At 41.9% G+C, this 16,602-nt stretch overlaps 1 protein-coding gene across 1 annotated transcript in view; it reads right to left on the reverse strand.

The window, feature by feature from the left end:
• The window catches only part of EFCAB8 (EF-hand calcium binding domain 8), a 3,728,836-nt gene that overhangs the window by 70,181 nt on the left and 3,642,053 nt on the right, over window positions 1-16,602 (reverse strand). Inside the window, exon 34 of the mRNA XM_044089017.1 lies at window positions 10,069-10,167. Coding sequence (XP_043944952.1) covers window positions 10,069-10,167 — 99 coding nt within the window. The remainder of the gene's footprint in view (window positions 1-10,068; window positions 10,168-16,602) is intronic.

Below are 16,602 nucleotides of genomic sequence, written 5' to 3' on the forward strand. Positions count from 1 at the left end.
TGAGATAGCAGCTAAATGTACACGGATAGTAAAGGCAGACATCCCAGAGTGGAAAAAATGTGATAAATAATCCAGTACCACCGAGACCGGGGCTGACAAGGGGTCTATTTCTTTATTTGCCGGCCATAGAGAGAACCTCTTCCATTTGTTAAGATAGATTAGTCTGGTAGACGATTTATGAGATGCAATAAGAATATTGCGCACAGTGAACGAAAGGTTTTCATGCCTGGCAATCATAGGAAGTGGAGAAACCAAGCTGTCAGTTTCAGGGTTGTTAGATTGGGGTGAATCAGACCCTGCGGATGGGAGATCAATGTTAGGGATGGATTGAGGATCCACAGTTGATCTAGCAGGTGAGGCCAGAGGAAGGGAAACCGGACTTCTCGAGGCCAATAGGGAGCAATGAGGATCACTTTGCTCTTCAACTGTCGTGCTTTCTTTAGAAATTGGGAGATGAGGGGGAAAGGAGGATAGGCATAAAGAAGACCCGAGGGCCAAGCATGGACTAGAGCATCCCTTGGTGACTGTCCCCGAGGGGGGATCAGGGCAAAGTAGTTGCTGCACTTGTAGTTGGTTGGGAAGGCAAATAGGGCGCAGCAAGGCTGGCCCCAGCGGTTGAAGATTTTTGCCGCTATCAGAGGATTGAGGGACCACTCGTGAGGCTGTAGAATGCACCTGCTCAATTTGTCCGCTATCACGTTGGAGCTCCCGAAATGTGCATCGCAATCAGAAAGTGGTTGTGAGCCATCGCCCATTGCCATATTCTTAAGGCCTCTCGGCAAAACGGGTAAGATCTGGTGCCTCCTTGTTTGTTGATGTACCAGACTACTGACATGTTGTCTGCTTGGATCGCAACAGTCCCTGATGGAAGGATGGAGTGAAATGCTTGCAACGCTAGAAGCACCGCCCTCAGTTTCAGGACACTGATATGCAAAAGGGCCTCTGTCTCCAACTAGGTGCCTTGGACCGAGTTTCCCTGACATAGCCCCCCACCACCCCATCAGGGAGGCATCCGTGGTCACCATGGCTATCGATTGATGGGGGTTGAAAGGGAGAGACCATTGTTGGGGATTTTGAGATGTCCAGCAGAGTAAATCTTGCTTGCATCTCTGAGTTACACTTATTTGAAAAGACAAAGGATGTTGTAGAGGGTACCACTGAGTGAGAAGTAGCCATTAAAGAAGTCTCATGTGGAACCTGGCTAGAGGAACAATGGTAATTGAAGCTGCCACTGACCCCAATAGCTGAAGTACAGATCGAGCTGGGGATTTGTGGTGACAGAGCAGCGATTGAACTTGTTGTCTTATTCTCTGAAGTCTGTGTTCTGGAAGGGATGCTGTGCAGTTTGTCATGTCCAACAGTACCCCTATAAATTCCAAAGACTGAGTTGGGGTTGTGTTGGATTTCTCCCAGTATAGTGATTCCCAGGCTTTGAGCTGTTAAGAGAGTATATTGTAGGGCTTCCTCCAGTAGATGGTTGGTGGGGCTGGTAAGGAGCCAGTCATCTAGATATGGAAATGCCTGGAATCCTTGAAGTCGCAAGTGAGCGATAACCACTGCCATGCATTTTGTGAACACTCTGGGGGCTGTAGAGAGGACGAAGGGCAGGGCTCAAAACTGGTAGTGACTGGCTCTTATACAGAAGCGGAGGCATCTTCTTGAGCATTCATCCGTTTTTATGTGGTAATAAACATCTTGAAGATCTACAGAGCACATTCAATCGTCTTCTTCCAGAAGAAGAAGGCCAGACTGAACCGTGACCATCCGAAATTTCTCTGTTTTTACAAATTTGTTTAGTGTACTGAAATCCAGAATTGGTCTCTTTTCCCCTGTCTTTGTTGGCACTAAAAAGAACCTTGAGTAAAATCCGGATCCTATCTGGTTTGGGGGGGACCGTCTGGATGACCCTTTTATGTAGTAGCTTTTGGATTTCGTGTGCTGTGTTACCCTCTGACTGGGTGGAATGTTGGGTAATACTCTTGATGAGACTGGGCAAAGATGGAAGGGGATGTGATAGCCTCTGGATGTAATTTGTTGTACCCAAGAATCAGTTGTTATCTTTTGCCAGGCAGCGGGGTACAAGGAGAAATTACCCCCGACCGCTTCCAGAGGTGAGCAGTCGGGCAATGCTTCAGGAACGCTGATAGGGTTGGCCAGAGAAAGAATCTCTGGAACCCCGGTTTCGCGGACCTCCTCTGCCCCGAAAGGGGCATCTTCCATTGGAGTTTCCTCCTCTGCCTCTAGGGGAAAACTCGGCATGTGCATCCCGGAAAGAACCCTGTGATTTCTTGTGCCAGATCTTTCTGCTCCTCTGATTTCTGGAGTAGAACTGCTGAGAAGTGGAGTGTCTGACACCAATGGCAGACAGGGTCTTGCCAACTTGTTCGCACCGTGCCAGCGTATCCTTGACTTTAGGGCCAAACAAAGAAGCGACCTCTATGGGGGCATTCATGAAGGTAGCCTTAAAGGAGTCCCTAAAGTCATAAAAGTGCATCCAAGCATGTCATCTGGCGACTATACCTGTGCCTGACACTCTAACCACCCCTTCCGTTGTGTGAGAAATAAAATGCATGGATGAGTTGAAAATGGACTCTAGGGTGGCTATCTGCGAAGCCACATTATCACAGACTTCGTCAGAAACAGCTCCTGCCAAGGTTTCAGAGAGTTGGTTGATAAGGTCTCACTGAAGCCTGGTAAAAATGTGCCAAATAATTCAAAGACCTTATGGCGAAGGTCAATGAAGTAAACACATGCTTCCCTAATCTGTCAATCGCACGGGACTCCTTGTTGGGCAGATGGACAGTTTGGCTCTCTTCTGCCAAATCCTTCTTAGTAGCAGCTGCCACCACCATAGCATCTACTGGAAGACCATATGACCAGTGAGGGTGCTCAGCTGGGGGTGATAATATTTTATCTGGCCTCTTAGGTATCGATTCCATGGTATCAGGAGCCTTCCATGAGTGCTGCATGATGAGCTGGACGAGCTCATCGGCAGGCGGGGTGACCCAGGAGGTAGGGGGCACAAAAAGCCTGCAGGAATACAGATTCCTCAGAGGAAGGATTAGAGGGCTTCCAGTCACCCTTCTGTCTAAGGATCTCGAGGATGTCACCAAAGGACACCTCATCAGAGGGTGACCATGGGGACCCTTCCCCATGATCAAAATCCATATCTTCAGTCAATGACTCCTCAGTGGGGTCCATGTGCTTCTTCTTGCACAATGCTTTGCGGGGTGCTTCCTCAGTGGGAGGTTCTGGAGAAGACTGCAAAGAGGGGGTTTCCTGAAGAGGAGAGACCTGAGGCTCTTGTGCCCGGTGTCCGGGAGTTGAAGCTTGTGGCAGTTGCGGCACAGAGAGGGGGAGAGGACTCCGACAAATGAACTTTGCCAGCGGAGGCAAGTGCCCTCTCCATGGCCTGGAGGGCTGACCCACCCAAGGAAAGATGGGAGCCCAGAACCGAGTATGACAACCTCGAAACTGGGGTCACACCCTGCCCTGATGAGCCCACCCCCAGACCAGGAGTCTCACGAGGACCATGGACCGTAAGAGAGAGAGCAATCCTGGAAGGTGCCATAGAAAAAAAATTGGCGTGGAGCCAGGAACGCCCTCTCCAACGGCACAGCCACTGGCCTTAGAAAAGCCTGATGCTCAGTGCACTAAAGGCCACAAGGACGACTCTGATTCCAAAGTGAGATCTACTATTGGAGTCGGAGGGAGGGAAGCTGCTGTTGGAGTAATAAGCTTCGAGACTTGAGTGGAAGTTGAAGGAGGAGTATACGTTGGGGTTTGAGGCAAAATACGCCCACCTGAATGAGGGAACATGGACTTCGGTGATTGAGCGAGACCTCTGGCCACAAGCAACTGGTCAACAAGCCGCAACACATCCTGCTCAGAAAGACTCTTGGTTGACCCCATGGAGAAGGCTGATGCTGATTCTGGCCTTTCTAGGAAAGGACTATACTGACTGCTTGCAAAAGGATCCAGTGAAGGGGAATATTTGGTCCTTGCTAATTCAATAGATGCAGAGCTCTGAGCCAAGGAAGTCTGCACCGAAGAAAACGGTGTGGAAAAGGTCTGCGCCGAACATGTCAGCACCGTAGTAGTTGAAGGTGTCTGCACCGTAAAGGCAAAGGTCTGCCCCGAAGGGTACAGTGCCATAGTAGAAAGTGTCTGCACCGGCAGTAAGGATAGTGCCAAAAAGGACTGCACCAAAGTATATGTCGGTGCTGAAAAAGTCTGCGCCGTGGAGTACAGAATAGTCATACTTGGAGCTGAAAGTGACTGTACCAACGGTGCCAAAGGGGCCTGAACCTGTATTGACGATGCCGTTAGGGGTTGCAACAGAACTTTCGGAACCATAGTTGTCTGCACCGGGAACTCCGGTGCCGATATCGATAAAGGCGGCATGGCTGTAGTTAGGATCATTTGGGGCGTTGGGGTGGTGCCAAGCCTGGAGCCAACAGAGCCACAGGTTGCAGTGCCAGAGTAGTAATTAATTTCAGCTTCTTATGAGTTGACTCCCTACGATCTCCAGAGGGAGAAGAAGGGAGTGACTTTGATGAAGAAGGGGAAGAATGCCTCTTGTGGGGTTTAACAGGAGGGGGTGAGCCCTCCGACCCAGAAATAGCCTCAGAGAAAGGAGACTTGAGGAGACCTTTCAAAATTAACTTATTCTTCCTCTCGTTGAGAATCCTGGTAGAGAAGTTTTTACAAATCCCACACAGATGATCTACAGTCAAGTGGGCGACATTAAGACAGTAGACACATAAGTCATGGCCATTGGAAAGCAGTAACTTATGGCTGTAATCCTTGCACTGCTTGAAACCAACGGAACGTTTCTTATCCAAAATAGCTGGTGTGGAGAAGAAGCACAGTAGCAAAAGGAAGAATAATGGCTACCCAAGAAAAGGGTAACGAGAGAAAAGGAAGGATTACCAACGATGGTAATAGAGAATTACCACAAGGTAAGAAAGAAGGGAAATAAAGGGAAAAGACGAAAGGGAGAGAGTCTATAGTGTGCGATAGGGTAGAAAAATATTAGAATAAACTTTTGAGAAAAAATTTAGAGTAATAATATATAAACTGTCAAAAAATTAGACACTTAGCTGAGACAGTGGCTTGACACGGCTGTTCAGCAACGCGGCAAACGAGATCTGAGGTAACAGGGAGCAGAGCATTCTGGGTAGGACCTTGGCTTGAGAGTTTTTGGCTGATGCGAGCTTGATATTGGCCAGCTCAGTTCCGAGGATGGAACCGATAACTCATCAGTAAGGAATGAATGAAGATTAACATCAGATTAGTATCTTTCGGGAAGTCATCCACCCCCTGTCTTATTGACAATACACCCCTTAGAGCTCATCCAGTAGTAAGGGACTTTGGGACACACACAGACAGCAATCTAGCCTTTGACCATCATGTGTCTACAGTAGTTAGGAAATCATTCTGTGTTGTGCAACTTACAAACAAAGGTATGGCATCTAGGTCCAAGGCAGTCATTGTCCCACTGTATTCGGCATTCATCAGAACTATCATTCAGTACAATGCCCCCTTTGGTTTGTACCTAACCAGGCATATCAGACAACTGGAATGTCCACAGAGGTTCCTCACTAAAAGAATACAGGGAGCAAGTAACATGTCCTATGCAGACCACCTCAAGGCCCTATCCCTGCATCCCTCCTACAGGTTGTTGAGCAGATATCTGTGCCTGCCATACAGAACATTGTCAGACCCTTCTCTGATGGACCTCCTGCATGTCCGCAAAACAAACAGCACTAGAATTACCCATTCTAAAGACTTAAACCTTGCCTGTGGTATAAGTAGGACCTGCTGGACAGAGTCAGGTATATATCACAGAGACTACCCCATCTCTGGAACAGGCTCCCCATTCATGTGAAGCAGAGTTCCTCCCTAACCCAATTCAAATGTAAGTTGGACAGTTGGATGGGGAACAGGAGATTCATCCGTGGTTTGGTACCTATGTCTCTAATGGACACAGGCAGCCTATAAATGCTTCATCTCCCAGGCCCCTTCTTGTAAATGTTTCATCTCTCAAGCCCCTGCTCACACATATCAAGGGTACCAGAACTTGTCAGAGATTTGTGATGCATGGCTAAGCTTAAAAAGACCTTTGTGGTTGTTAGCCTAGTAAACACATATGAACCCTTGAACCTATAAGCTGGTTGAAGCCATCCTTAAAGCTCAAGACATCAGCCTGAAGCTTCCTCTCTAGCCATCTCTGAATAAAAGCAGTAAGGATTATTTCCCCATCTTGCAATTTTACTCACAACTTCCTAATTTCTGGTGCCAATAAATCCATCACCAGCACATGTATTTATTTTCACCCAGTACCAATGAATCAACTCCCATGCACCCAGTGTAAAGAATGATGTTTTGCCATGAAGCCCCAGTGCCTTTTATCTGGCATTGGTTTTGCTAATACTTGTAATGTTTTAAATTCCTACACTATTGACACTGAGCTCTTTGACCCCAGTTCATCACTGGGCTACCTACCTCTGAATCTCTGGTCAGCATAATACATCATTTTCTTGATACTGTTTGTCTCAGTACAGATGCACTCAATGTCAGCAGCTACATTTGCACCTCCTGCTCCTAATTATGGAATATTCTAAACTAATGGGGAATTTTCTCTGTAACAGGAATGGGACTCCTCAGGACCTTTGAGGACTTTTACTTCTAGCTCTTACACCAGACAGGTCCTTTACAAATCCCAGCTGTGTGCCATAGTGGGATAAAGCCCTGACCATGACCTAAGTGACCTAGGTTAGAATAGCAGCTCAGGCACTGGAACATCGAGACAGGGGAGAGTGAGAGTGACAGGCTTAAATAAGCTGTCCCATCTTGATGATGGATTGAGGTTGTCCCAGTCATCCAATGTCCTCTCATGCAAGTGGAGACTTGTGTTTAACTAGTGGACATAAGACCAAGGGATGTGGTCTTGGCAATCCTAAGCTGGTGATGGCAGTCCATACTGGATCTGGTCCTAATATGGACAGCGGTATCATGACCACATCAGAGGGATAGCACAGGACACCCTCTCGGTGGCATGGGTTGAATCATCCACAACAGGTAGGGTTTGGACTAAAACACAAATACCTTTCATGGCTGCCTGTATGATGGGCATGCCACAGACTGCTCTCATCCCAGTGATGGGAAATGAATGGGCAGTGGTTCAATGGTCGTCAGACATGGTGGTCCAGATAAAGCACAGAGTTAGAAAAAAAGGGTCTTTTATTCTGATTCTGAGCACCCAGTCAAGAAACCTAGAAAGGAGCTGGCCAAAACAAAACATGCTGGGTCTCCCTTAGACTCACAAGAAGAAGGTCTGGATGATGAAAGTGGGGCAACTTCATCTCCTTCTCTGCACAAAGAACTAACATTTGGTGAATAACCTTCAGGTGATGATAAAAAAGGGTGATTAGCAGCTCTCACACCTTCTAAACAAGTAAGACCGTAGAAGGCCTGCAGAATCACCTCACAGACCTCTTAAGTGGTACTTTCCTTAGTGAATATCCTGAAGGAGGTCCCAGATTTGCTTAAGAGAACCACAACACAGTGGTTCCAGTGACAAGGAAAAAAATGACCATGTCCTCCAGCCCCCATGGAGTGGTAAGTTTGAGCACATACCCTCCACAACTCTTGAAAGTTCAGCAGCCTATTTCCCAGATAGTGAGTCCCATCTGCTGGATATGTTTAGGAAGCATGTATCTGTATCTATCAGCATGTCACAGCAGGTACTGAACTACCTCATGATTATGGTGTATTTGCAAGGGGATTTGACCAAACAATATGAAACAGATGTTGAAGGGGTTATTGAACGGGTCGCTTAAACAGAAGGTCTAATACTCACCTAATATGAGTAACCTTATGGTCTGCATGCTTGTACAGTGTGAAAGAGAAAGCTGCTCAGGCAGGACGATCCTACACTGCATTATACCAACAGGAGGGCTGTGCTTAACCAATTTTGCCAAAAACAAAAAGGCAGTGTTTATGATTCCCCCTTTTCTGCTCTTTACAGTACCTAGAAAATATGCAGATGCAAGGACAAGACCCTCATTGCCATTGATGTAAAATTCCATATTTCATAGCATTCTTTCAGTTCTGTGTGTAATGTGGACATGTTACCCAATGCATACCTATTAAAGAAAAGGGGATCCATGATCGATCTAATATTAGTACTAAAGACATAAACAAAAAAATAAACATCATCTTTCACAAACAGCCCGCATGCACCCATTCAGTTATCCTCCACCAAGAATTCAACTGTAAGTCGAATGAAGGCAGGATGAAGACTATCAGTCTGTACCCAGAAGTTATAAGAGAAGTACATGAGGGAATTTCTGCTCTCAACATCAAAATGCTGCCTGAGTAGAAGTAAAAGGGAATAACTCCATAAAGTACTTAAATGTACCCATTCAGTCATCCTCCACCAAATGCTAAATAGCTTATCACAGCCCAGTGCTGATGGGGTGATGGCTAGAAGTAGGGTAAAGACTGGTGAGTGGACTGAGCCCAGGAGTCTTGACAGAAGTGCATGAGGAAATTTCATCTCTGGACAGGCAGCAAAATGCTGCCTGAGGAAATGCAAGAGGGGACAACTCCATGAGGTTAGAGCAGAACATAGTGCCAGATATCCAAGCTCATAATTGCCAGACAATAAGATTATTCCTGAAGAACCACATACAGCACAGAAACAGCAAACCATGACACCATCTTTTCTATTACCTGGGGCACAAGGAAGAGAGATGCCCAGTCAGAAACACCCCATGATATTGGCATAGGGTTATCCACATAATGTGGTATAAACCCCAATGAATGCTTAAAGAGGAGGGAATGAGTGACTGATTTAATGCCAATGCTAAACACAAAAACAGAATACACCATATGTTACAAAATACTCTCATGTACCCATTCAGACATTCTCCAGCAGACACGAAACTTACCAAAGTCCAGTACCAGTGGTGTGAAGACTAGAGGTGTGAGCCCAGGTGTCATAAGAAAAGTGCATGAGGGAATTTCAGCTGTTGCCAGTGATCAAAATTATGCCTGAGGAAATGGAAAGAGCACAACTCCATACGGCAATATTAAAACCCAGAACCTAGTGGCTGGGGTTCCAGATATCAGGATCACTCCTGAGGCACCATAATCAACAGAAAAAAAGCAAAACCTGACATCATGGTTTGTTTCTAATAAAGGGGATGGCCTCACTGCTTAAACATTTAAATATTTGAAGAGGGCAGATGTTAGTAGGTTGTCTTTTTCATGTTAGAATAAATAACCAGGAGAGGGAACAGATGACAACAGCAACAGCAGACTTGATTTGAGTAACTAAGCATAGCTTAGATTTGGTTCTCATGTCTTTTATCTTGGCCTTGTATTGCTGTCAAGTGGTCTTTAGCTGGTCATCCAAATGCTCTTTACACTACTTTCATCCTTCACTGGACTCCATGGTTATCAGGCAATAAGTAATCAGGAATGCCTTAAATTTCAGCCACCTGTAACACTGGATAGAGGAACTGAATCACTAGTAACAATTAGAAACAAAGTATCCGGGCCAATGCAGAAAGACACTGCCTGTGATGGTCCTGGCTGGAAAGCTACTGACCGATAGAAGGTTTATGTTTTCAGCAGACTGCAGACACCTTTTGGTTCTCTTCCTGCAGGCATCGAACTAAACAGCAGAAGTCACAGGAAGGAAACAGGGACTGTTATGGAACTCATATTCTCTAACCGATGTACAGGTATGCAAATGTGGTTCAGACAAGAAATACATGGAAGAAATACTCAATCAGTCAGACTACTGCAGATGACGTCTCAAAGTAAGTCCTTTTATTATCTGTCATTGATGGGTCTCCTACAACAAAATCATGCCATTGATGGGTCTCCTACAACAAAATCATTGTAGCAAAAGACAAAAGTCATAGATATGTGAGGAAACAAGACTGAAGTGTAGTGAAAAAAAAACAAATAAAAACAGTCACTCAAATGCATACTGCCAGGATCAGATGTTGCTAACAATTAAAACAAAACTGTGTACAAATGGCAGTTACTTACTTGCTCTTTGAAACTTGCAGGTTTAAGTCCTGGTAGCAATAAGGATGACATACGATGTCTAATTTTCTGTTTATATGATTGGCCCAAAATGTCACTTTTCTGTGAATAATTAAAATCATTTCAGTGACACTGCTTTTATCTACAGATATATATCAAAAGAGTGCTGAAATATATACAGCACATCAGTACAGAAGATCTAAGAATATATTACTATAGATGATTTTCCTTGGCTAACAGTCAGTCTGTGGCATCATCACTGCTCATGTGTGCTGTGTTAGATATCATAACTACACAAACAATATTAAACATGACTTGACGACTTCCCAAACACGTGCTCAAACTCTAGAATCCATGCAGATTACAACTACTGGTCACTTACTTGTTAAAATAAAAGTACAGGGACACTGAATGCAGGATGCTAAACTTTAATAAATCCACAGGCATAAAAAGACAACTCTGAATGTGCGCTTTCATCCTGTATAATTAGGACTTCACCAGATTAAAATATTTTTTTTCTGATAAAGCAGATATTTTTGTAAAAAAATGCTCAAAAACAAGTGACCTTTGGCAAAGGAGTGGTTGAACTTCAGTTTCTACAAAAATCTTCCATGTTTTATACGATATGATGAAGTTCTGGTTGTACAAGACAAAAACAATCATCTGAAGATGCATTTTTGTGCTAGTGGATTTATTAATTACCATAACAATGCCAACTTTTAAGCACAAATGGAAGAACAGACAAAATATTAAACAAAATATAAACAGAATATTTATCTTAATATTTGAACTTCTATCAAACTCTGAACTTGTGCAAAACTAAAATACAATTTTCTTTTATAAGGATACAATTAACTGCTTCTACACTATTATTAAACAACACAAAATATAACCAGAACAAAACTGTTTTATTTATAACAACATTCTGTAACCACCTGTAACCCATGACAAGTTTTACTTTACTGCTTATACCTTCAGGCTATATATTAGTGTACCACTGAAGTCCTTCCAGGAAAGAAACAATTTATAGTAAATGACATAAAGTTAAGAGGAAATGATTGAGGTTAATATTTACAGATAATGTAAGCATAATGGTCAAATCCAGGGATTTACATCAATCCCCCAGCAGAGTCAAAAAAATCTTGAGGCCAAAAGCCTGAAACTTTAAATACTAAAGTACATTATCCCAAGTGGAACACTCAAAGTCTGAAAGATCACATCATCACTATCGCAAACTTCTAATTTTAAAATACTGAAGGTGTCACACCTCCCTTACACCCCACACTTACACTACATGACTTAATCTTACATTGAGATTGAATGGTCCTCTAGAGCTGGTCTAATATCTGCTTTCAAAGGAACCTGAATACTGCAGTCATCTCAAAGGTGCTGCAACCTCGAACAGAGAGATTAACTATGTACGAGGTACATACGAGTCACAGCAACATCCCACATATATATCTGAAACAGCAATCAAAGTACTACAGTAAATCTAAGCCCAAGCAGTACCATGAAAAAAGTATTTATGTTATAGTTTGGGTAGTATATTCAACATGTGTAGCCCAAGAAGACTGCTAATAAGAAAACATTTAGTGCAGACCCTATTACCTTTGATAATAAACTACAAAGAAATACAAAAAATGTTTATGGGCTACAAAATGCATGTATTAAAATACCCATGAAGTTTCGAGGCAGAGACATAAAAAACTTTGCCCTTATCATCTACAAAATAGGTCTTTATTTGTATCATAAAGTAACCTCAGTGGTTTTCAATAAAAAAAAAAAAAAAAAAAACATGTTTCTTATTATACCAAACAGGCATTTATCAAGTTATGTCCTATACAAAAATATAAAGCAAAACCATGCACCAAAGGTATAGTGGGAATGAAAGCCATGCGCCAAAAGTATAGTGGGAATGCTAACTAGGCTCATCCACAGAACACTTGCTTTCTCTGTGAACTGTCATGTCAAGGATTAAAGTAATTACAAACATTTAAGTTTCAGACTTCAAAGCTTTCAGAAAATGCGTGCTTACCATACTTCCTAAGTGTATAAGAGGAAGTTTTAAAAGCTGTCTGTCTCATTTTGGGGCCCCTGTCCTCCATTTATTTTTGGCTATATCCAGATTTCTTGCTTTAATAGAATGAGAGGTATGCTGGCCAGTGACATTTACAGGGTCATCAATAATCAAACATCAATGTCTGAAGTCTCATATACTCATTTCCAAATTGGTCTACCTTGAATATACATTTATTTACATGCCTTGATACAACTATTTGCAACTCTTTAGAAGTTTTGTAGCACTTCTTTCAAAATGAATGCAATGGAACAAACTGCAAAGCACATTTCAGAAAGATACTTTCAGTAAGTCAGTCCTTACATACGACAAGCAGAATAATTTGTAAGTTTCAAGGTGGTGGCAGCAGAAAACACAGCCAAAGGCAGTAGTGAACGCTGTATTAAAACAGATGCCACCACTTGCCCAAACATTGCCCTGAACGTTTGGAAACAGCAGGGCAGCACGAGTTGGGTTAAGGCAATCTCGATGCATTCACAATCATATCGGTCTTCATGGGCAGCAATTTTAAACTTTGGTTCCAGGCTTTTGCCTGTAGTCTGAAAGCAGCTGTGCCATGATGGATAAGCTGTGCACTTACCTCAGCAATGCTAAGCTCTTTGCTACCTCTTGGTGCCCTGCCTGGATCTTGCCTTTCCCAATGGGATGCTGCAGCCACACTCAGCACTCTGCAGCTGTTCCAGTGAGTGTGAACTGTACTTATTAGCCCTGGGCAGAGTGGAGCCTTCTGATTCTAGGCTTCTAAGTTCTAGCATATACATATGCATTTTTTTTTTTTAACCTGTAGCCGGAGGAAATCAAGTCACCTAATGAGATAAATTTTCTCATCCTAGTTCCTGTCCTGGCGACTGCAGTGCTGCTATGCTGCCTGCCCAACCATCCCTCCTATTCAATCTAAATCCTCTGTGAATCAGCGAGGTCTGAACAGAGAGATGATAAACTAGCAATCAAAGGAGAGTAGTATTGCTGGAACTGAATTCATCCTCAAGTCTTGGTGAGTACCTTCATGAGGTGGACCCTGTTTTTCACAAAATCTCACCAAGATGACATTGGTATATAGACTGTACTTTATATGTCACGGACAGAAGTAGATTAAAAAATAAAAAAGATACTGGGTGCACAAGACCCAGAATAAAAAACTGCCCAATCCTGGTAGAAGCACTGATGCCAGGAATGGAAAAAAATTACAATGTAGAATCCTCAAGACATAGAAATATTCCTACAATGGGGCTAGGTCAGGCCTAGGGGGAGGATGCCTCCCCTTTGTAGAAGGAAGTAGTAGTCCACAAAAATCACAAAAATTGATAGGACAAAAAAGAGCCATAAAGATGAGAGTGGATAATTGAGGATAAGAAAAAAATCATGTATTGTTACTATTATGCAAGAAGCCCAGAATTTCCAGAGACAAGATATGCAAAAAGATTAAGACAGAAATTAGAGGAAAAAAAATACTTCCACAAGAAAAAATGTCAGAAGCGTCAAATAAAAATTTGTGCTCATTAATACAACAGGTTTATGAAAAACATTATACAGACCAAGAAACCTTGGGGTGTTTCGAAAAAGAAGTGCCTTAGGAAGTGAGAAAATATAAAGAACAACATTTAGAGATTTTTGAAAGGTATTAAAAGGAAATATGGACATGGGAAAGAAAGACAGATTTGATATGGTGCAATATTTATGTGAAGGAAAAAACTAAATCAGTACAAAAATAGCAGCCCCAAAGATATTCAAAGAGAAATGCAAGCAAAGGCATCCAGATATGGAAAATTTCACAATCCAAAAAATACGATCACAAAGAGGGAATGTAGAACAGAAGATTAGTAAAGTAGAAGTTAAAAAAATAGAACATGAAGTTAAGTAATAACTGTGAAGTGAAATATTTAGTGTAGAAAGTCTAACACAGGTCATATCACAGCATGATGGAACAATGAGTCCTCCAAGTAAGGAGAAACAGGAGGAGCAGGAGACATCTGAAGAAGAAATATGGACTTGGGAAAGAGAAAGAGATTTAATATGGTGCGATATTTATACAAAGGATAAAGCAAAACTAATCAATACAAAAAGAGCAGCCCCAAAGATATTTGAAGAAAAAATACAGGGAAAGGCATCTGAATATGGACAATTTTACAATACATAAACTAAGGAAACAAAGAGGAAAAGAAGATTAGCAATGGAGAAGTTGAAATAGAAACTGACGTTATGGATTACCTGTGAAGTGAAGGATTTAGTGTAGAAAATCTAACTTTGATAACATCACAGCAGGATAGAGCAATGGATCCCCAAATTAAGGAGAAACCAGTGGAGCGGGAAACATCTGATCAATTGCCATATGAAGATACTTTGGAGCCTTCCACAGGAAACCAGTAAAAACGTTCAGTTGGAGTTGCACATCAAGGGAAAGAACAGGAAACTGTGGCAACCCTGACACAGTCAATGTGAAGTGAAAGGCCAGTGAGTTCACCTATGAAAGAGCAATGGATAACACAAGATGCAACTGAAGAGAATTTGGCACAGGACGATGCTATGGAACTTTCTATAGAATGCCCATAGGAAGTGGTGAACAAAGAATATGCCCTCAGTTTAGAATAAAATAATCTAAGAGAAGAGTTGCTTGATTTAATAGGGATGGGCAGACATATTAAGATCAATGAAAGAAATAGACTACAGAAAGTCAACAAATCCCATAAAGGTAGAAGTTTCATAAAACAAATAAACACAGTAATTAAGACTGTTCACACAGATTCATATGATATAACAGAAGTACGTAGGATATATTACTGTGCAGCTAAATTAATAACAGTTAAGGTCTTACCACAAAAACACAGGGTAGTAAAGGAAGGGGAGAAATCAAATGTCATCATGGAAATATAGAACAGAGAAAACTATAAAGCAATTAAGACAAGAGGTGTCACTATTAGAGGACAGAAGAGGGAAGAGATCACTAAAACTGCTCAGAAAGACATGAAAAAAAGCAATGCGCACTATCAAAACAGATCAGGATCTATCGTGTACTATCACAAATAATAAACTAAAACTATCAGCACAGGCAGAAAAACTTGGAAGATATGCAGATAAATATAAAGGAAAAGTACAAAATAAGCAATGTATTGACAACCCAAAAAAAGCTTTATACAGAACTGGGAAACAAGGCAAAAGGAACTGAAATACCACCAAAAAAAAGAAATATATACATTTTGGAGAAATATCTATGAAGATCCTGTGAACAGAATAAAGATGGTAAATGGATAGAAAAGGAAAAGAAAGAATAAGAAGATATGAAATAGGATGAAGTAATGGCCAGACAGATTGAAACAAAGTTAAGAAAAGCTCCTAATTGGAGAACCCCAGGCCAAGTGCAGTACCTAACGTCTGGTAAAGTATTAACATCTTTACATGAAGAGTTAGCCATGAGTAAGAACAGACACCAATCAGATTATCAACAGGAAAAACAAAGCTCCTGCTTAAGAGTGAACCTACAAGCTAGCCTAAAAACTATAGACCAATAACTTGCCTTCCGACAATGTATAAACTATACACTAGAATTGATGCCAACAGAGTTTATAGTCACTTAGAAGAAAACTCAATCATGGCAACAGAACAAAAGGGTAACAACAGAAAGTCATATGGAACAAAGGGTCATTTGTTGTTAAATAAAGACAATGGAAAACTGTAAAAAAGGGAGGAATCTAAGTATGGTATGGATAGACTATAAAAGCATTTGACAGTATCCCACATTCATGGATAATGCAGTGCTTAAAATGTATAAGATACACCCTACACTGATTGATTACATTACAACAACCATGAAACAGTTGCAAACCATTCTGCAGTTAAGCCATGATAAAAGACAAACTATTATTCCAGGGATAAAAATTTAAAGGGGGATATTCCTGGGTGACTTTTTGTCACTGCTGTTCTTTTGTCTTGGCCTTAACCCATTAAGCTGTCAACTTAACAGATTAGGTCATGGCTACAATTTGGCCCCAAGAAAACAACAAAAGTACAAATATTTCTCATCTTCTTTTTGTGGCTGATTTAAAACTGCATAGTTCATCAGATGAGGAACTGAAAGCACAACTGCAAGTGGTCAAAACTTTTTCAAATTATATAAGAATGTCATTTGGTTTTGATAAATGTGCAAAAGCAACCTTTAAAGCAGGAAAGCTGCAGCACCAAGAAAAAAAGAAGTTATGTACTCACCATAACGTTCCATCTGTATTGTCGATTTTTTTCATCTCTCCTCACATATGTGTCCGGATCCAAACCATCGGATCCAACTTGCCAGTAGCAAGTTCGTGGTAACCAAAAAGCTCTTGGATACCTCCCCTTACCCACAATGCATCTCTCTCATCACCTCACATCTTGTTTGCTATAATTATATCCATAGAAAAAAGAATTTTAGTGTTTAATACCCAAAAAGATTTTAAAGGAGATCATTTCTGGAGTATAAGGAAAATAAC

Source organism: Protopterus annectens, chromosome 12.part0, assembly GCF_019279795.1.
Source record: "Protopterus annectens isolate FY-2018-M chromosome 12.part0, PAN1.0, whole genome shotgun sequence".
In the NCBI taxonomy this organism is placed as follows: domain Eukaryota; kingdom Metazoa; phylum Chordata; order Ceratodontiformes; family Protopteridae; genus Protopterus; species Protopterus annectens.